Source organism: Typopeltis vanoorti, chromosome 12, assembly GCF_054136105.1.
Source record: "Typopeltis vanoorti isolate ZY-2024b chromosome 12, IOZ_Tvanoo_1.0, whole genome shotgun sequence".
NCBI classification, from domain to species: Eukaryota; Metazoa; Arthropoda; class Arachnida; order Uropygi; family Thelyphonidae; genus Typopeltis; species Typopeltis vanoorti.
The window spans coordinates 45,125,280-45,148,971 of NC_143560.1; the positions used below are offsets into that span (position 1 = coordinate 45,125,280).

General features: G+C 35.7%; 1 protein-coding gene across 1 annotated transcript in view; it reads right to left on the minus strand.

Moving 5' to 3' along the window:
- Positions 1–23,692, minus strand: part of pod1 (coronin) — a 434,089-nt gene that overhangs the window by 25,975 nt on the left and 384,422 nt on the right. Inside the window, exons 21-23 of the mRNA XM_090401146.1 lie at positions 10,006–10,212; positions 8,529–8,664; positions 1,004–1,149 (exon numbers count right to left, since the gene is read on the minus strand). Of these exons, the coding sequence (XP_090257272.1) occupies positions 1,004–1,149; positions 8,529–8,664; positions 10,006–10,212 (489 nt within the window). The remainder of the gene's footprint in view (positions 1–1,003; positions 1,150–8,528; positions 8,665–10,005; positions 10,213–23,692) is intronic.

Here is a 23,692-nt window from a genome sequence, read left to right on the forward strand (position 1 = left end):
GCCTCATCGAGGGGAGGTCTCCCCCTAAGAAACACAAAGTCTATCATCCCACTGCATATTAAAAGAGTTATTTATAACAAGGTTGTAAAGTCCATAATTTCTAAAATTAACATTATCTTTACCTGAATTGTAAGTCAGTAGTCAGAAATGAAGAATGCACAGGAAGATGATTTGATATGAAATCAGGTTTGAGACAAGGGTGCACACTATTTCTACTGTTATTTATTATCCATGTGGATAACATTATGAAGGAAAGTGGCATTAGGCCTAATATCAAAATTGGAGATGTTAATACCAGTTCTTTATTTATGCAATGATATATTCCTAAATAAATCCAGTAAAAATTTTTCAGTATCAAGTAAACTGAATAACCACTGTAACAAATATGATAAGAAAATCAGCAGTAAGAAGACAGACTATGAAAATACCATGAACACTGAAAATCAATTACATCTTGAATAGAAATCCTTATTTACCTAAAATAATTCAAATTATTTTAGTTAATAATTTGAATAATTAACTAAAATAAAATAATATTATTAAAAAGATAAGCAAAATCAATTAAAAATAGGAAATAAGGTAGCTGATAAATGATAAAATTACTTGATTCAGCTTTTCACACAAAATGGAGTGGTAGGTAAAGTAGATGACAATCTACTTTACCTACCATGACAATTTACTTAAATGACAATTACACGAGGAAATAGTAAATTGCATAGATCACATGACAGACTGTGTCACCAAGCACACAAAAAATTGCTGATGGCATTATCAGGTGTACTGCGATTTATGTAATTATGGATGTTTTATATAAAAAAGAATATTTAACTTTATACCAACTATGCTGATAGTACAGAGCCAAGATGAAGGTCTCAAAGAGCATGCAGTTGCAAACTGCATATTGTATGTTTTTCACAGTTTCATCAAATCATTCTTTTACAGATATTCTTAATAAAATGTTCTTTACAGTTAGAAACATTAAGTGTGATAGTAATGATTTTACCATTTCTTCCTTCTCTTTCACTCCATGCATAAAGGCTAATGAACTCTCCATGACTGTGTCACCACTAAACATTAAAGTCTCAGAGTGAGATTCAGTAGGCAAACATTCAATCAAGGGAGGCTTGGTTGGATTTGGTGCTTCTGACACTATAAAAGAAGTAAATATTAAAATTATGAGATTATAAACCAAATAAAAATCACCCTGCTTAAATTATTTTTATCACCTTCTCTTAGTAACTACAGTCGATTAAAGAGAAATATACTGCTATTCAGTTATAAGAAGTCAGATATAGTTATAAAAAGTAAAACACACATGCATGCACACAAAAATACATACAGGGTGTTCATAAATTAACTTTCCCCTCTTTGGACATATCTGTAGCTAAAACTAATACATGGAATGAGACCACATTTTATATTGAGACTTTCGAAGGCATGGGGAGATGAATTCTGCGAAAAAAAGATTCAGTACCAAAAGTCGCCGATAGGGAAACTTTTGGCACTGGCGGAGTCAAAGTAGTCAAATATTTGCAGTAAACGCAGGTAAAAAGGATTATGAAAATTTTACTGTGAGTATGTGACAGCAGCGCCACCAATTCCACTTAAAAAGGGATTGGGAATGTTCAGGCAGTTATCCGAATGACTGACGAATTGCGCTCAATATGCATCCTACCTTGCCTCAGCATGCTTTACTTGTTAAGTTGTTTTACCTTAAACAGTGCTATGCCGTAGTGGCCCTTCGGGAATTTAGAAGGCTTCATAACCTGCGTACAGGTCCTATGTCAGTTGTAGCACTGAGAGCTATGATTAAGAAGTTTGAAGAAACTGGATCACTAGGAGTTAGACTTGGCAGAGAACGGAAAGCAGTGCAAGAAGAGAGAGTAACAGACATTGCTACTGCAGTGTTTGATGCCACAAGGATCAGTACTGGTCCAAGCGCTTGTGCCTTTGCTCGCAAACTTCATATGACTTATGGTACAGTCTGGAAAATCTTACGGAAAATACTTCACTTCTGTCCATATAAGTTCAGTTGTGTGTAAGCACTAACTATTGCAGATTATGATAAGCACATGACCTTCGCGCTACATTTCTTGCCAAATGGAGGTCAACAATGACTGGCCTTGGAGAATATTGTGGGATGATGAGGCTCAATTTTATCTGAATGGGTGAGTCAACATTCACAACTACAGAATTTGGACATCTGAACAACCCCAAGCGGTCAAGCAAGTACCACTGCATTCTCCAAAAGTAACCGTGTGGTGTGGCTTCACAGCCGATTTCATAATAAGACCATACTTTTTTGAGAGCATATTACCCCTACAGGTCCTGTAACCTGCTCCATTACTGGAGAGATTTATCGACGAATGCTGGAAAATTTTGTCATTCCTACATTGCAGCAAAGACAATGTTTGGACTCCATAATTTTTATGCAGGATGGAGCACGGCCACACATTGAATTTTCAGTACAGTGCCTTTTATGCCAGCATTTCAGTAATGAGAGGGTTATCAGTCAGTTCTTTCTGACGGCATGGCCACCTCGATCCCCGGACATCACTCCATATGACTTTTGGCTGTGGAGGTATTTGAAATCCGTTGTGTATGTTGGTGGCATTTCCAACTTGCATGTCTTGAAAGAGAACATAAAACGGGCTGTTATGAACATCCAATCCTACTCCTTATGCTCAGCTGTAGAGCGTGTCGTACACTGGATCCAATTTGTTGTATACAAGAAAGGTCAGCACATTGAAAAGCGTGTATGTGGTCCAGGGGACCCTGATTCTGATGAATAAAACATTATTTCCTGTGAGTTCAATCACTACATTAATTTCTGTGTCTCTCGCAAGTCGTTTTAGTTTAATGATTATTATTATCGTTGAAACGCACCACATATCAAGCTGGAATGAGTGACGTGGCTGTCGCTTACGCCATCGAAATGTTATTATTCCATTTTATCTGCCTTTAATGTAATTATCCGCTTGTTTTCGGCTCCACCAGCACCGAAATTTCCCCCTATCGGCAACTTTTGGTACTAAATCTTTTTTTTTGCAGAAATCATGTCCCCATGCCTTCAAAAGTCTCGATATAAAATTTAGCATCATTCCGTTTATTGGTTTTAGCTACAGATGCCTCCAAAGAGGGAAAGTTATTTTATGGCCACCCTGTATATATATATATATATATATAAAATGCATAGCATCATACATCTCAAGGAGATGGGCTTTGCATTAAGGGTAAATATTAAGAATAGTGATCAGAGCTTATTCCACCTTTACCATGAGTTGCACTACTTTGCAGGTCACCTAGACTTGCAATATGTGCAGGCGCAAACTTAACTTATTTGTCTGTTTGCTTACTTGGGAAATGAAGTAAAACCAGGTTTAAAATAGCTTGGTATCTTTAACATATATTATACCCAAGGTAAAAAACTTCCTACATCTATCTCTCACCCTGAGATTTTTATTTAATAAGGTCAAAGCACCTTATGGTAACTTGTTTTGATAAAATACTTATAAGTTCTGCATTACTTGACCTTGGTATTTCTAAGCCTGGCTCCCACTGATGAGACCTCAATAAAGGTCGAAACCAGTCTGGGTAGTGGCCCCTTACCTTTAATGCATAGCATCATACATCTCCTCAAGCAGATGGGCTTTGCATTAAGGGTAAATATTAAGAATAGTGATCAGAGCTTATTCCACCTTTACCATGAGTTGCAATACTTTGCAGGTCACCTAGACTTGCAATACGGGCAGGCGCAAACTCAACTTATTTGTCTGTTAAGGTAGTACAACACCGGGCAACTCGTAGCAAAGGTGGACCAAGCTAGAGTGATGTTTGTTAGCTTGGTCCACCTTTGCTATGAGTTTCCCGGTGTTGTACTACCTTACCACAGTCCTGAATATATTTTCAGGCGCAAACTTTGTTTGCTCACACTTGGATAAAGGATTAAACTAAATTTATTATAGTCTAACCAAGTGAAAAATAAACTTTCAACATCTTTCTCTAAAACCAGAGTAATTTAAAAAAAGGTGGCACCCCTTTTGGCAACTCCTATAGGTAAAGAGGACTTCAGCATTGCTTCTGCCTGGTATCTCCACTTCTGGGCCAGGCTTCAACTGAAGAGACCTCAATAAAGGTCGAAACTAGTCTGGGTAGTGGCCCTTCCCTTAATGCATAACATTATACATATCCACAAGGAGATGTGTTTTGCATTATGGGAGATACTGAGATAGGAGTGATGTTAGCTTGGTCCACCTTTGCTATGAGTTTCCCAGTGTTGTACTACCTTACCCCAGTCCTGAAGATATTTTCAGGCACAAACTTTGTTTGCTCACACTTGGATAAAGGATTAAACTAAATTTATTATATACATAATATCTACATGTACACATTATAAATATACATATAAAAATAAAGATAACAAAATGTAACATTAAATCATATATATCAATCACATTAGTATCAGTCAATATCCTTATTTCCTACTACACATACTGGCCACTGAATTACAAACTTTTATTTACTACTGTATTAGACCTCCTTTAGCCTGAATTACAGCATGTACACATTTTGTCACAGATCCCACAACTACGTCTACAGCATACCAGGCACTCACCAGGCAGTCCCTTTAACTGGCTCAGATTTGACGGAAGAGAACTTTGCTCCAGACTTGTTTTTCAATGTCCCATACATTCTCAATGGGGTTCATATCTGGGCTTTGCGGTGGACAGAGAAGATGGTGGAAATGCTGTCATGCTTGCTGAACCACTGCTGAACAATCTTGCACAATGGATAGTAGCACTCTCACCCATGAAATAACCATTACCTGCAGGAGAAAAAAATCAACATTGCAGGATGGATTTGATCAGCAATGATGTTCAGATATAACTTGGAGACCAAACTTCCAGCAATATCAGAGTACTTGTCCTATACCAACAGAACTGGCTCCACACCATGACAACACCTCCAGAACTTTCAGTAATGTTTACAAGGCAAGCTGGATTCATTGTTCATGGGGCTCCCAACAAACTCTCTGCCTGCTGTTGGTACAAAACAAGGTATATTGTGACTCGTCAGACCACAAGACTTTTATCCAGTCTTCCAGTGTCCAGACACCACTGTAGAAGAGCTTTCTGGTTCTTCGCAGAAATCAGTGGTTCATGTATAGGCATATGACTACCAATGATGATCCTTTTCAATTCCCTGCACATAGTTTGGTGAGATATGGAGTGGAACAGCCTTCATTAAATGCTTCAGTTAATTACTCCACACAGGAAGTTCTGTTTGTCCATACAAGCCTCCTCAGATGATGGCAGTCTCTGAGTTACACCTCTTAGATATGGAATGTGGGTTATTTTTTCACAGTGATATCTCTTTGAGAAACCAGTCATCTCTGATGTTTTCAAATTCGTGACTCCAGCCAGACGGGCACCCAATAAGCTCTTTATCGAACTCCAAAAACATCCTTTTCTTTCCTCGTTATGATGAACACTACTAACAATTACTGACAGCATTCTTAAATAGTTACTTAGAACACGTGGTGAACATATAACCGAGTATTTTGCATATACACTGCATAAGTGATGTTCACATATATCTGCATAGAGGTTTCTAATTCAGTGGGTATGTGTATCCAATATGGCAAGTAAAAGGAAGAATGACTTCGGAAGGATAATTATAGTGGGTGCTGATGGTATTGAGGTGACAAATTCAGATGTAATAGTTACTGAGTTACTGAGTGTTCACTTTTCAAAAGTGAACACTCAGTGAACACTCGAGTTACTGAGTGTTCACTTTTCAAAAGTCTATCACCCAAGTGAGGATGTCTCTATACCTGTAGCAATAACTAATGTGAGAATTGAAGTTAAGAAATCAGAAGTACTTGGTATATTGCAAAATTGAAATACAAACACTGCTGTAGGTTTAGATAGAATATCAGCTCAGGTGTTGCGTGAATGTACAAAGGAATTGTCAAAGCCTCTTACTTGGTTATTTAACTTATGTTGGTATAGTCCCTAGGGAGTGGAAGGAAGGCAAAGTAGTTCCTATGCATAAAGGTGGCTCTAAAACTGCGGCAGTTAATTACAGACCAATCATCATCTCGGGAGTGGTGGTAAAAGTATTGGAAAATATAGGGGCAACATGGTTTTGTTGAAGGTAGATCCTGCTTAGCAATTTATTAATTTTTTATAATAGAATGACATCTGAGTTGGACAAAGGAAATGGCTACACAGTGGTACTTCTGGATTTTGCTAAGGCATTTGACAGGATACCCCATAGAATACTGTTGCGCAAACTGGAGCAGATGGGGATGGATACTAAACTGGTGATATGGATAGGAGAATGGCTCAGGTAGAGATACCAGAAGGAGGTGTGTGGAGAAGCAGAGTCAAGGATGAGGCAGTGACCAGTGGTGTGTCTCAGGGCTCTGTGCTTGGGCCATTGTTGTTTAATTTGTACATAAATGATATAGGAAATGGCTTAAAGGGAGATATTCAGTTGTTTGCCGATGATGCAAAGTTGGGTAGTGCAATAAAAAATCAGTGAGAGTTTGCAGGATGATTTAAATAAGCTGGTGAAATGGGCAAAAGGTTATGGATGTCAGTTCAATGTGGAAAAGTGTAAAGTTATGCATTTTGGGATTAAAAGATTACTAGCTTTTGTAGAATTTTTGACACACCCTCCCACCACAATAGCTCAAACCAAAGTCCATTCACCTTTGGTAATGCATACATCTTACAGACATTGCACCGAGAAAAGTCCCTCTGGTTGAATTCCATAAACAATGATGCCTTGGATGCATTGTTTTACTTCACATCAGTGCTGTGTGCCATGCTATATAACTTACTGTGCAGAATGACTTATATTAACTATGCTAAATAAAAATTTTAACTTCAATCTATTATTACCACAATACAATCTAGTTCTAACACAATTTTTACTTAATGTCCCTATATTTTCTAAGCTAAACAAATTAGTTTTCAGAATTCTCTGAACACAGATCTGCTACAAGATACTACCTATTGGCCACTCTTGAGTGTAATCTTAACATGGACAGTATAGCACCTGACTGATTGAAAAGAATGAGAGAGGGAGAAAGGTATGGAGATGCTGAATCTAAGAAAATGAGAGTGAAAAGTGGGATATACTACAAATTTGTATTTGGGCCAATGTTGTTCAGCTTGTATGTTAACGACACTGGGGATCTGGATATGTTGATGATGTATTGTCAGGTGATGAGGGACAAATATGATACAAATCATTGCAGGCTGTCTTGCAAAAGACTGATTCTATGAACAAATGTTGGTGAGCAAGGTTCAACAAATTTTGCAAAATCCTACTTGTCATCCAAAAAAATGCACTTGTCAGACCCCAATTTTTTTAAAATAATATATCTCAATAAGTCAGTAGGAGTTCCATACTCTGATCAGATGTACTGCATCTGTGTTTTTTAAAGTTAAAAGATTTTGTTTCAAAAGTTATTTTTTACTAAATAAAAAACATTTTTCTCGAGCTTGTAGCCACTCGCCAGCAGGCAAAATCTACTTGCTATAGACAAGCATATTTAATGCTTGCCATATGCAAGATTATGAATGTTAGTCTGAAGACATGGCAGACTTGAGTATTATATTAATGGGAATTTGTTACAAGTGAGTGATGAAGCTTGAACCTTAGAAGTAATGGTGGATAATGAGTTGAAGTTAAGATGTCATGTTTGTTAAGCCTGTTAATTCATCATATCACTTAACTGCAATGCCAAAGAGAATATCCAACTGGTAGGAATAACAAAGTTATTTTCAAATAACCAAGTTATAATCAGTGATTCCCTGGAGGGGTCCACATAATAATAGCCAACCTGGTTGGCTGAGTGGTTAGCATATCTGCTCTCCAGCCAGGAGGCTGCAGGTTCGAATCCCCCTAAAGACATGGTTGTTTGTGATTGTCCTACTAACCTTTTACCATATGCACTGCTGTAACCTGTGTCCTGGCACGGTATGACCTTTAATGTCTTTGCACTATCAAAAAAAAAACAAAAAAAAAACATAATAATAATATTGCTGACTTTCACTAGAACAACTCATAGGAAACTCAAGAATGATTTGTTGTAGTGAATTTCCTTTAGAACAACAATGTGCCTGTGTGTGTGTGGGGGGGGGGAAGGTATTTTTCAGTAGTTTGTTAAAATGGTGTTCGATAGTGAAGGCCTATTAAAATATTCTCTTAAAAGCTGTTATCAAAAAATGATTCTTTCTGCTGCTACATTAGTAGTTTATGGATAATTTTCTCATGAGTAAATTAAAAAAAAAAAAAAATCAGATATAAACAAACTGTAAACAAGTCTCTCAAAACACAAAAGAAATATTAAGACTATGCTTCATATCAGATGGCTAGAGTTTGATTTCTAACATCACTCTTAATTTGAGAGACAAGGACCAGAATGGAAAGGGATAAAGGAAAGGAAAGTTTATATCAATCAAGGAATGACTATAACATACTTAAACAGCAAATGCATAGTGAAATTTACATACATGGTATCATTCCTTCTGGTTTTAGGCTAGCAATATTTGGCTGAATATTTTCTCCTGAAAACCACTCCTTGCCTGTCATGGATGGCATCCATGTTATTCGTGTATTAGGGAAAAGATCATCTTGGAAAAATTCTGTCTAAAATATTAAAAGCAAAAATAATTAATAAAAATATATATGTATGTATATACAGGGTTTCCCAAAATTCACGCAAGAAGTTTTTTTCATGACAAGAAGTTTTTCGAAATTTTCCATGACCGTTTTGCATAAATGTGGCTGAATTTCGTTGATACAGCGCTCAATTTTCTCCTTCAAGGTGTGGATGATCGTGGGCTTGTTGGCATAAACCTTAGACTTCAAAAAACCCCAAAGGGGGAAAAAAAAAAGTCCAATGACATTAAGTCACATGATCTGAGCAGCCAATTCTGATCACCAAAACAGGAAATTACATGACCAGGAAATGACTCATGCAGTAATTGAATTGTTTCTTGGGCTGTATGGCATGTGGCACCGTCTTGTTGAAACCACATGTCGTTCACATCCATATCTTGCAATTTAGGCACAAAAAACTGGATTATCATGTCGCGATAGCGAGCACCATTAACTGTTATTGCCTTACCAGCCGCATTTTCGACGAAGAATGGACCGATGATGCCTCCAGCTCAAAATCCGCACCAAACAGTGACACGTTGTGGATGCATTTGTTTCTCAACAATCACTCGTGGATTTTCTGAACCCCAAATGCGACAATTTTGTCGATTAACAAAGCCATCAAGATGAAAATGAGCCTCATCGCTGAAGATGATTTTGTTCGAAAAATAAGCATCCACTTGTTGTTGTTCCATAATCCATTCAACAAATTCTCTTCGCTGTGTGTGGTCAGTAGGCTTCAGTTCTTGAGTCAAATGAACTTTGTAAGCATAAAGATGCAAATCTTTCGTGAGAATACGCCGTAGAGAGCTTCTCGAAATGCCCAATTCAAGACCACGGTGCCGAATTGATGTTCCTGGACTCTCAGCAACACTCTCACGAACTGTTTCGATGTTTTCTGTTGAACGACTCGTTGAAGGACGGCCAGAGTGTATAAGATCACCAGTTGATCCAGTTTCCTTGAATTTTTTAATTAACCATTTCACAGTTGATGAAGTTAAATCACTATTCCGACCATATTTTGTACGAAAATTGCGAACTGTAGCTGCCAAACCTTCATTATTTTTAAAATATTGCTCAACAATGAAAATGCGTTGTTCTTTCGTGTAGCGCCCCATTTTTAATAACCCTGAACTGTCAGCTGTCACGCTGTCTTTTTTTCTCGTTGGCAACACTTTACGGCACAAATGGCGCTAAATTTAAATCTTGCGTGAATTTTGGGACACCCTGTATTATTTTTGCAAAATAGTACACACACACACACACACACACACACTATTTTAGAGATCCAGAAATTAGAATTTCAAATAGAATTTATTACATACTTACTCTCAACCGTGGAACAGTGAAGGAGAGTGGTTCAATGGTACTCTGAGTAAGCCTAATTGCTTTGGCAAATTCTACTTCAGTCACATTACATGCATACTTAGGGAGATATGAAACAGCTTGATGTGGACTACTACACTTATAGTTTGATAATGGATGAAAGTATGGAGAATCTCTGGCAACTTCATAGGCAAAAATTATGGAATCACCCTAAATATGAAAGATACTAGAGGTAGGAACATTAAAATTATTAATGGATGTGCATCAGCTATATGCTATATCAGGAATGCATAATGATGCATAAATTAACAAAAACCTTAATTTATATTCTTGAGTGAGACTGAAAATACATGTTTCAATGTAAAATATTCAAATTGGAACAATTTATTTATGTAAATATTGTTCACAGAATGAAAAATTTTTTAATCTAGTTTCTCATCCATACAGGTTAAAATTATGTACTGATTATAATCAAGATGCTATTTTTATTATAACAATTAAAATAACCATCAGAATGATATGTGTGTGTGTGTGCACGTGCGTGCACACATGCACTGCAAAGCATGAGATCAATAATATTACTTAGGGTCCCAAAGAATAAATCGGTTAACTAAGAATATAAACAGGTTAGTCTTGTTTCAGCAATTTGTATGCTTTAACCTCCCTACCGGCTAGGACGTCTATAGACGTCCAACTAAATCTGGATAAGATTCAGCCCACCTGTTTAAAGAACCTGGATAAGAAGTGCAATTTGACTGTCATGTCCATTAGAAGGTGTGATAAACCCTCACGCTGTGAGAACGGTTAATCCGATTATCTCCCGTTCGTAGCTGCCTCTCAGTTGCCTATAACAAGAAACGGACTTTCTTGTTCCATGCTGGTGAACTGGATTTTAGTTATATATGATAGACTAAAAATAGAGAAATTATTTATATTTTTGTTTTCTCTTTTTATTGTACAACACAATTTTAATTTCTGGACAAAATAAAGGTCTTGCATAATTTCTTCACTTAAATATTGCCTTACCTTGGAGAACCAATTTAATTTTTTATTTTTTTGCGCTAATTTTTTTCTAATCGCTTACTAGACATAAGATTTTTCTTTGTTCTCGAAGAAATTAATTCACGATAATTATTTGAAATATTTTTTTAAAAAAAGAAAAGAAAACCGGCTGCCGACGTTCCAGATTATATTAATTTTATTTTTGTACAAAACCATCGAAATCGAATAATACTTAACAGATTTCCTTTAGGACACGCTTGAGCAACTTTGCTTTATAGAGAATAACATGAAATTCTTTAATCATATTACTAAATTTTTTCTTCATGTTGTATAGTAATCTGTACTTTCACTTTCTTGGTTTCCTTGTATAATTGGTCATTACAAAATGAAATTAACAGTTATGATTTAAATTTATATTTTCTGGATAATTCAGATATTTTATTCTCCAATTTTTAAAGTAAGCGATACATTTGCTTATTTTTATCATTCAAAATATGTATATCAAATGTGAAATTTCATTTCCATATTTTTACAATAGAATTGAATTTTATTTCGCCTCTGATAGTTTAACCCCCCCCCCCCGTTGCATTACTATCATACACCTGAAAACTGTTATGAAACATAGGTACAGTTTTTATTTATTTCATTATTTTTCTCTAGTAATTGTTCCACATAACTTTAATTTTTCGATACTGAAACTATGTGGTGATTATTATAAATTAGCAAATTATAAATCAGACAATATACGTATTTCCTGATTATTATAAATCAGGAAATTATGTGATATTCGGATATAGGTGAAATTAATATTTAAAATCACTGTCATTCTTCAAATGCAATATCAGAATAAAGAAAGTGAAAAACCCGAAGTTTCGAAATACATTTCGAAAGCCCGCTCTCGAAATGTATTGATCTACAGACTGGATTCTGAACACGCCAATGTTTCGTGATGTTATGACTGAAAAACAATTCAGTCTCATCATGAAGTATTTGTATTTTCAGAATAATGAGGAACACGATCAGGCAACACATCCTTGCCCAGTCCTCAACAAAATTTATGATTTTCTGATGAAAATCCGTCAAAAATGTAGATCACTTTACATTCCTGAGAGAGACTTGAGTATCGATGAAAGCCTTATGCCATTCAAAGGTGGACTGAAATGTAAGCAGTATATTCCCAAAAAGAAAGCGAAGTATGGAGTAAAATTTTTTATGCTTTGCGAATCGGAAAGTGGATATCTTTGGGATTTCAAACCTTATACAGGAAAACAAACTGTAATCGAGCACGATAAATATTCGGATCTCCCCTTGTCGATGCGTGCAGTAATGCAGTTACTAGACCCTTTACTGGGGAAAGGTTACTGCATTATAATGGATAATTACTATATATGTGTCCTGATCTCGCTGATTTGCTTTTACAGCATCTTATAGATAGTTATGGTACTGTAAATGCAAAAAGGCGAGATATGCCTCCAGATCTGGCTTCAGGAAAGCTATCGAAGGGGGAAATCCGAACTTATCAGCGAGGAAAAGTCTTTGCACTACGTTGGAAAGACAAAAAAGATGTTTTTCTGCCATCTTCCCTGCACAATCCATCAACAGAATCCGTGGAGAAGCATGGTTTGAAGAAAGAAAAACCCATCGCTATGTGTGCATACAACGACACTATGGGTTGAGTCGACAGGTGCGATCAGCAGCTATCATTCTACTCTGTAATGAGGAAACAGCATAAAAAATATTACAAAAAAGTGTTTGGACATGTTATTTGAATTTTGAAGTTTTTGGATTTTATTTGGAACAGTTTCCTCCTGTACAAGAAAAAATGTTTGTCTACCATAACATATCTAGAATACAGAATAGAAATTGCGAAGGCATTGCTGCATGCACATTCTTTAGCAAGCAGAAAAACAGGAAATCCTGCCAGACATCTGAGGTTGAACGCTGCTAACTCCAACCATTATCCCGAAAATCTACTACCAACGGCTAATAAAAAAAACCTGCACGCAAATATTATGTATGTAATAAAAAAAATATCAGAAAGGAAACAAAAATCTGGTGCCCTGAGTGTAAAACTGCTTTGTGTTTACCCTTGCTTCAAGGTGTTCCACACTGTTCAAGAATTTTAAATTCTGAACAGTATGAAATAAAAAAATGTTTGTTTTCAAGGCCATCAAAACAGTCCTTTTCAGGACGACAAATATTGATAGAGGGATACCCGAATGCACTGTTTCTTTTTCATCTTGAAAGCTAAATTTTAAGTTCTTTTTATGACACAGAGAAACTGGAAAGAGTATTCCAGGTAAAGTATTTCATTAAAACAATAAAAAATAATGAAATAAAATCTACCCTATATATATATAAAATGATAAGCCTTTTTATATCATGTTTATCGAAACGTTTTGAAACTCAGGAGCTACCCTGAGTGTCGAGTCTTCAAAATTCGAGTCATCAGAATTCAGGGGCAGAACTCCCTTTCGAGTTATCACAATTGAAGGAGAACTGGTCTACCATACCGGAACACGGGGGGTTGGGCATAGCCCCCCTAGTTAATAAATGAAATATATAAATAATAATGGGAACATTTTCACCTTGTCAACACTCAACACTGATGTGATATGGGTTCCAAATTTCTTGTTTCGGAGATATATATATATATATATATATTACAAAGTTTTGTAATAAAAATTTCTGCTACAATGAAGTTTGGCAGAATCAACAATATTATTACTACCTTATTTCTGTTTCTCGTGTGGGAGAAAAACGGTAAAATGTCACTCTTATAATTATGAAATGTTATAATGGCAAAAATAGTAAGAAAAAAGTCATTTGCACTTTCTCTTCAAAACACAAAGAAAGAACATTGTAAATTCAGCCAGTGGAAAAGAAAATACTACATATTTTTCTCCTGTTATCTGATTTTTTTTCTTGTAGTACAAAGAAGAAATCACTGCATATAACATGAAGTCTGCAGGAGGGAAAAAAAATCTGGAAATTGGTTACATTATAACGAATAGAGAAATCATGTCAGAAAAATTATTCACGTAAGATTCTAATCTCAGCAGACATAACATTTTCTTCTAGATTAGATATCTAAAGTAACTGAACCTTTGCTACTATTTTACACTAAAATGAATGGGTATGTTCCGCAAGTGATTTACATTTGTAACAGCTGTCTTGCGAACGATTTATGAAATAAATTATCTGAAATATCCACAGATTGATTAGGTCTATACCCCCCCCCCCCCAAAAAAAAAAGAAGATTATGAAACGCATATGCACCTTTTCTTTGAAAATAATTCAAATCCTCTTTTTCAAGATAATTGTATGATTTAATTTCTAATTTTTGATAATAAAAGTGAAACTGATCATTATAAACGAAGCAATTATTTTGGCATAAATAATGTATAAGCATGTAAACGAAATATCAGTATTTCTGTTAGAATATAGGTAATCAACAATCGAAAAGGAAACAAGACATTCTTGACATATTCTGCACTACAGCCTGAGACACTTTAGTGTTCTCCCCTTTCTTCTCAATAGCACTGAAAGTAATAAGCCTTCAACTTTTCCTCCAGCTAAGAGGATATTACCAAGTATTTAGAAGATGCAGATTATTTCAAAAATATCTTTCAGCAGCAGAAGAAGTAATATTTAGATTTTTTTTTAAAGAAAAACAAACACAAATAATACTACTGAACTTTCTTTTGTGTGGTATGCATATAACAATTTTGCATGGTGAAAATATAGCATATTATTTCTAAAATTTCACATAATTTCAGCGGACAGCAGAACAGCTGGTTTTAGATTGCAAATAAATAGAACAGAATTAGAAGCTTCAGGATACAATCTGATTGCCGTATATCTTTTGTCAAAATGGTAAAATGAAGTAATTGATTTTGAATGCTGTCTAGAAAAGCTTTCAAACCTGTATAGAAATTTAGAGTAGTTATGCAATTCAGTTCCAGGAGAGAATAAGGAGGGGGGGGGGGAGCATTAGAAAATCTTCAAAATGAGCAAAAATGTTGAATCATTCCGTATATGATATTTTTCACATTATATTTTCAACATATCTACGAGGTTATGCACCAGATATTATTGTAATATGCATAATACAAATAAATAAATAAATGACGAAGCTGAAGAATCACTGCTAAAATATCATTGGATATAAATTTTTAATACCAAAAAGACACTATCGGAAACCGAGTAATGCAATTTAGCATTTTAACATTTTTTTTTATTTTGTCTTTATGAATAACAAAAAATCGTTTCTAAATCTGAAATGTGATGATCCATATAATGCTATTTCGCTAGAAACGAAAGAAAAAGGACATATTTATTTCAATAAATATTATTTAAAAATATAAATATTTGACATAATATTTTCAAAGCAAACATTTGAAAATTCCAAAATTCGAAAAAAAAGTATTCAATTATTACACGTAAAGTGAAAGAACAATCAGTGCATCTCTTCCGGTGCACTGATTTGTAGAATAAAATACACCAAATTTACTATCACTAAATAGATTCATTGCAAAGGCTGATCAGTGGTCATTTCAGGATTGATTTTTTTCACATATGTGAAATTCGTTTCAATTTTTGGGAAGAGACAATAAATCATTTTAGAGGCAAGAAAGGTCAAATAACTTAGGACAGTAAATGAAATTCTAAGCAACACAATAGACATAGGGGGGAGGGGACACAAAGGTCACTCAGCAACAGTTAATCCACTAATGGCTATAGAATAGCCGTAACGAGATTAACGGCAGAGGAAGGTAATGGCATGATAAAAGGTAGAATGCCGACGAAGTTTTGATCCATGAAAAAAGCTAGGGAGTGTTGAATATTTCATCCACGCCGGCCGGTTAGGAGGTTAATGATAAGATCTTCAAAGAATGTGCTGGCTAAGGGAGATATACAGTGACATTCTTGGAATTTGCAAAGGCATGTAAGAGATTACCACATGACAGGTTATATACAAGCTGTTGAAGAGGAGAATAGAAAATAGACTGGTTCAGGGATTGGAGATTAGCTCTACAAATGATAATACAAACAATTTTTAAAAACACCACAAAAGAAATTAAACATGCTAAAAAGAAATAGATCTTCTAATGCAGCTTAACATTTTATGTTGGAAGCTGCTAAAATCATTTCAGACAGGCGACACTATTAAATAATTTTACTCTTAACATGATGTTAGACAGAGAGTTCAAGTTATGGGGACCAGATTACTAAGGAGGTTAAAGTCATCACATCAGATAACTGCAATGTTGAAAAAGATACAACCTTATAGGAGTAAAGAAGTTATTCTTATACTGTACAATGGAAGAAATAACTGGCTTCTGAATGTACCATGCACAGATATGGTCATCTGAATTCAGAGCTGAAAGAATATTGAAGAGATCTAGTGGCAGATAATTGTGAGAGAGTACACTGATGAAATATGATCCTCCAAAAATCATATGGAATATGGTAAGTATGTGGCAATGGGTCACTAGTAGATAGTGAAGTGTCTCCATGAATGTCTTCAAATAGAGATAATATAGGTATTTAAGTAATGTGTGATCTGGAAGAGGTCTCCTTCAATGAGTTTTCAACTCACTGGGGGAATTTGGTGTAATAATATATATTTCTCAATTCTTTGATAATACCTTCAAAGTGAGCTCCTCACCAAACAAACAAAAAAAAAAAAAAAAAAAAAGTGAAGCCTTGTAATTATCATTTCTCATCTTAGCCTTGATTCCTCTTTCAAGTCACTGCCATGAGATGGGTTGGGGGTTGGGAAAAGTTTTAAATAATTAATATAGATCATCACTCATTCTTCTGATATTATGAAACTGTAGATGCATAATGCACCTGTAATCCACATTTTTTCAACCTTTCTCCATAGCCAGTGTTCCAAACTTCTGATATTGTCTTAGTCACTGTCTCTGGACCCTCTCCAATATCTCCACATCACACTGAAAACCAGGTGACCAAATCTGAGCACAATAATCCAAGTGTAGTCTGACCAGTGCCTTATACAGTGGCACAATCACTTTTTTATCCTTACATGTTAGTATTTCTTATCATAGCAGCACTACAATGTGCAGCCTTTGCAACACTAGCAATATGCCCTCTAAACTTCAGTCTACTGTCAACCATCACTCCCGAATTGCTAATCTAATCCACTTTCTGCAGTATGGCACAATCGATATAGTACACAGCCTTATATTTCTGCACTCCAAAATGCAACACCTTGCATTTATTGATATTAAAACTACAACCCTACTCTTTTGTCAAAGTAAAAAAGTCTATTCAAATCTTCCTGAAGGGATTTAACATCAGCAGTGCTACTTATAGTTCTTCCCAACTTTGCATCATTAGCAAATAACCGAAGATCCCCAGTCAGTTCACATGATATATCGTATACACACAAGTTAAACAGCAGGGGCCCGAGAACAGAACCTTGGGGCATGCCACTGGTTACCTTCCTTTTTTGAGACACTGCTCCATCATACACAACCCGCTGGTATTGTTCAGAGAGCCAATGTCTGATCCATCTAATCAATATACCATCTATTCAATCTTCTGCAGCTTATACGCCAACTTACCATGTGGTAATCTATCAAATGCTTTTACAAAGTCTAAGAATATCACTGTATATGATTCTCTCTTATATAACACACTTGTCACCTTATCATAAAATGCAAGTAAATTACTAAAACAAGACCTACCCTTTAAAAATCCATGCTGACCATCATAAAGAATGCTATGTCCATCAACCCAATTCTGATTCTATTCCTTACCAATCTCTCCAACACCTTGACCACAACTATACTTCAACATGTATCCATTTTGGCAGTGACCTTTTTTGTTTCATCACTTCCCAAACAAGTACCTCATGATCACTCTCACCAACTGGTGGCAGTGGCAACACTTCATTAACAACTACATTTTGTGAAGTTATCACCAAATTCAAAACATTAAAGCCTCTAGTTGCTTCAATCATGTGCAGCTTAAGATACTTATCTCTCAGAAATTCTACAAACTCGCTCTCCTTGTTCCCATACACTATCTCCTCCTTCCAGTCCTATATTCTTGTAACTAAAGTCTCCCATCAGGATCACCCTCTTTTTACATGCCCAACTAATTTGCCTAAACATTTCACATTAGTATTCTATCAGATATACTAACCTATTTATTTCAACTTCTCACCACACAGATTCAAAATCTGTACATGCACTATCAACTTACACACTTTGCAGTCACCAACAGCACTCCCCCCCCCTCCCCTCCTCTTTTCACATCTTTATCCTTCTGGAAAATTATATATCCTAATTCTATTCCTGGCATCACATCCTCCTCAGACAACCGCGTTTCACTTATTCCAGTTATTTTGGGACATACCATCTCAATCAATGCAACAAACTCGGCTCTCTTGTTTTGAATACTCCTTACATTTGTGTATAAACATAACAATCCCTTGTGTGTTTGAGGCCATTCTACCAGCACCAACATTCTCTATTCTAGCTGCTATACTACACCTCTCTCTCTTCTCTCTTCAGACTACTCCCCTTTCCCTGATCCTGACTGTGATTTCCATTCCTACCTGTCTCATTCTGACCTTTATGCAGATACTGCCTCATCTTGTGCTGCTGCAACCACATCTTCAATCTCATATCCATCTTCCTCCCGCCATACAATCTGTTGATTTGTGCTATCCTGTTTCACAGGTAGACTCTGATCATTTGCTACATTAACTTCTTGACTCTGTGCCTTCTCAGAAAACAATAGCCTTTCTAAATGCCCAAAACACCAAACCCATTCAAATGTAATCCATTAATTTTATACCATTCCAACTTCCCTTCAAATTCACTCCACAGATTTATAAATTGAACCCCCCCCCCCCTGCCTCACACAACTCAGCCATCTTACTATTCATTAACTCGCATCTCCTTCTCAATTCACCGTTATTATATCTGGGCAACACACCTATGACTTTCCCAACAACACTATTCATTTTGTGCCCACGACTGCTACCACTAATTTTGATGCCCGGTATTCCTTTTTCTGCAATGTATAGATTATTTGTTTCATTGTTCCACCAGAAAAGCATGTTTTGTGCACTTTATTAGTAATCACACCTCTAATGATAGAGTCCCCATACACTGATATACGACTATCCTTTGGCTCTCTCTCTTTATAATATTAATTTCCTTCTTCTCATTATCATCAGCCAATCTCTCCTTTAGTTGTTTAATATCCTCTTCCAGATGTTTTATTTCACTTTTCATTTTCACTAACACCTGCCGAAGCTCTTCTACTAAGGTCCTGATGATTGCAGCCATTTCTAATCACTCTAATCTACCAGACATTTCACATACGTTAACCCTTTCCTTCTTCTCATTTACCCAAACAGTCCACAAATCTTTCACATTTTTTGGTGCATACATATAGCTGATTTTGCAACACATTCACTGCAAAAAAATTCAAGGCAGAGCCAGACTTTCATACAGAAGCCTTGCATACCACTGACATACATTTCTTTATGGATGGCAACTACAGAAGCTGAAGCAGAAGTTCAACAACAAGTAGCAAAACACAATATAAACAACAAAAAATTTCAACACTTCAACTTTCAACAACACCACTGAAAGACACTTGTATCCAAACTGAAAAAAATATAGCACAATTTGCAACAAAAAGCCACACTATAGACTAAAAAAACACTTTTTTTTTTAGCAGAGCTCAAATCTACTGCTACTAGTATATAAGAATGTGATACCATTCAAAGTACACTTTAATGTCAACTTTCCGCTATCATTAATACGAACACTCCTAATATTATTTGAAATACTGTCATCATTCTCTTCATCACTACATCTAATAAATTCCCATAAATTTCCTTTGATTTCATTATAAAATGCTGCAGAACCTATTTAACAAAAGCTAAGCCTAAGAGAAATGAAACAGCCCTGTAAACCAACCTTCTGAAGAATAAACTAAATTTATAAACTAATGTTTATTCCAAAAATAACTCAGTAAAAAAAAAAAAAAAAAATGCTGTATATTCTTGAAAGGAAAAAAAGTAATAAGAATATACAAGTATGTGTTTTGATTAGTTTCTTTCAAAATAAAGATTAATCAATAAATTAATACCATACCTGATCAATTAGCCTTTAAAGAGTTGGCCACACTAGGCTACTACATTTCCACTTAAGCTAAGCTTTTGTTACATATATTCATATCAATGAGAATTCATTCATATGAATATGAATATATTACAGCACACCCGTAAACTCTTTGGTCAACTTACCTTACTTACCTTACAAAACTTTTACAGTTTCAACATTCAGCTTTAAAATAATGCTGGATCTAATATCCACTTTGCTTATATTGCTTTGATTCAATTTTGCATCATGAGCAATCAAATAAATATTTCCCCTCAGTAACAGCCCTAGCACAGAACCTTATGGCACACCACTAGTCACATGCATTCTCCTCCTCCATATATCACGTTTCTGTATCTATCCATCACATTAAATAAGTTTTTTTTAAGTGAGTTTTCCTCTATTTTTATAATAATTTTGATTATGCCAATTCATGGTGTTCCATTATTGAAACAAATTATTATTACTGTTATTGTATGAGCACTTCATGAAGTCCAAAGACACACTGCTGGAGATCCAAACTATGTACACAATATCTATCATACCTCTCCTCCACAAAGAAGCGGTATGACAGATATCAAATCACTCACAACAGTCTCTCTGGCAAATCCATTCCCCTTCACCACTCTCCAAGCGAAAAATCTAGTCCTTGCACCCCTACTAACTAAACTCTTACTCATCTTCCACAGATGACCTCATGTTCTGCCCCTGTAGCCAAGTGCAAAACATTTCCTCTGGATCAATCCTATAAAACCCTTTAAGTAGCTTAAATGTTTATATCATATCCCCTCTTTTCACCTATCAACCAATTTCTGCAACCTGCAAACTCTCAATCTATCCCCATTCACCATCTTGGCCAATCGCCTCTGAATCGTCTCTACTACTTCCTCATCCCCAAGAAACCCAGGTGACCAAACCCTGAGTACAGTAATCCAGATGTGGACATATCAACTTATAAAGAGGAATAACAACTTCCTTGCCTCTATTTGTTAGTGTGCTCTTCAATAGGCAAGTAATCTTATGAGCTACCTTGGCAAACCTTAGCAATATATCCTTTAAACTTCAAATCTCTATCCACTACCACCCTCAAATCCCTAGTTTCATCTACTTCCTGGAGTACAGTTCCATCAATGCGATCACAGCTTGTAATCTATTTATCCCAAAATTCATAACTTGACACTTCTCCACATTAAACTAACACATCATCTTTTTACCATATTGTCGACCTATTTAAATAATAGTTAATCAAGGCTTTCAGAATTATTTAAATAGATTGACAATATGGTAGGATTCAATTTTGCATCATGAGCAATCAAATAAATATTTCCCCTCAGTAACAGCCCTAGCACAGAACCTTATGGCACACCACTAGTCACATGCATTCTCCTCCTCCATATATCACATTTCTGTATCTATCCATCAGCCACTCTTGTATCCATATTACAAAGTGTAATATCCATCCCCATTTGTTCTAATTTGTGTAACAGAGTTCCATATGGAATTCTATCAAATGCCTTTGCAAAATCCAGCAGAATCATCATGTAGCCATTTCCTTTATCCAACTCAGCTGTCACTCTATTATAAAAAATCAGTCAATTACTAAGGCATGACTGATTCTTCACAAAATCATGTTGCTCCACATAGAGTATCATATTATTATTATCCACCCATTCCTAAATTCTTATCTTGACCAGCTTTTTCTCGTACTTTTACCACCACTCCTGAGTGCTGATTAATTTACTACTGCAGTTTTAGAGCCTCACTTATATGAAGGAATTATTTTGCCCTCTTTCCATTCCCTTGTATTTTTAGTTCTATATTATTTTTAGGTAAAGTTTTTTCTACTTTTCTTTTCTGTGAATGTTCATTAGAATTCATATTTCAGAGAGTTCACTGAATTTGGAAGGGCAAAAACTGCTGACTATAGTAAATCCAGTATGAATATAAGCAAGCATAAAACCAGCTGTGACCAAGTCATAGCTTTAGGCTGTTAAACAGCACTGTAAAGCTTAACATAAATTCATAAAGACAGGTATTTCTAATAAAAAAAAATCAGGGTATTACTATATTCTAATTGCAACCAGTATTCTAATCACATACCCTCGATGAGTCTTTGGACTCCCTGAACTCTACACCACTTAATCCACCAATTACAAGGAACCGCAACTACACCAATGCCATCTACCACCCATCACCACCACTAGTATTTTTTGTAGACAATCACAAACATCCATGCCCATGGTGGGATTCAAACCTGCAGCCTTTTCGCTGGAGAGCAGATACGCTGACCACTCAGCCAACCAGGCCCGATAAAAGAAAGACAAGCACGAAACATCCATGCCCATGGCAAGATTATATTAATGTAAACTGATAATTTATAGTCATAATGGCCTATAAATGCCACAGTTCACATTAATATAATTTATTATTATTATTATTAAGTGGCACCTCCAGTGAGTCCAAAGACTCACTGAAGGAGGGCACCTACTCTACAACTCTCCTTCTCCACCACTCAATCCACCAACTACAACTAACCGCAACTACATCAATGCCATCTACCACCCATCACCACTAGTATTGTCACAGACAATAACAAACGTCCATGCCCATGATGGGATTCGATCCTGCAGCCTTTTGGCTGAAGAGTGGATATGCTAACCACTCGGCCAACCTATTTCCCACTATACCAGGCTGGCCTGGTATAGTGGGAAATGTTTAACACTTAACAAGAAAAAAAATGATTTAACATGTAATACACATGTTAAATGATTTTTTTTTGTTTTGATAACTCAAAATGATATTTGCAGGTATGAGGTTTCCTTGTCATTATAATATAATTACCTATACATCCATGATATTTGCAATGGATGGATCATGATGAGATTTTAATGGTATGATTACTGCTTATGACTATAATAAATTTAGTTTAATCCTTTATCCAAATGTAAGCAAACAAAGTTTGTGCCTGAAATGTCTTCAGGACTGGGGTAAGGTAGTGCAACACCAGGCAACTCTGATGGCCCTTCCCTTAATGCATAGCAGTATACATGTCTGCAAGGAGATGTGCTTTGCATTATGGAAGATACTGAGACAAGGAGTGATGAGAGCTTGGTCCACCTTTGCTCGGAGTTGCCTGGTTTTGCACTACCTTACCCCAGTCCTGAAGATATTTTCAGGCACAAACTTTGTTTGCTTACACTTGGATAAAGGATTAAACTAAATTTATTATAGTCTAACTAAGTGAAAAATAAACTTCCAACCTTCCTACTGCTTATGACATTTACCTATTAGCAGTTATTACTATTATAAACAGATTGTGTTATAAAGATAAAATACCATCTGTTGGCACTGCTATGGTGGAGTGGTATAAAGGAAGATTTATCATATCTGCAGAATAGTTAAAGAGGCCTGTGATAGCAACATAAAGTTTACTTTTTTTTTAATAACTCAAATCATTTCAAGATAAATGATTAATAACTATATCTGTTTTGCTATAGATATTTCATTAAGCTTAATTTGAATGGTGGAGGAAATGT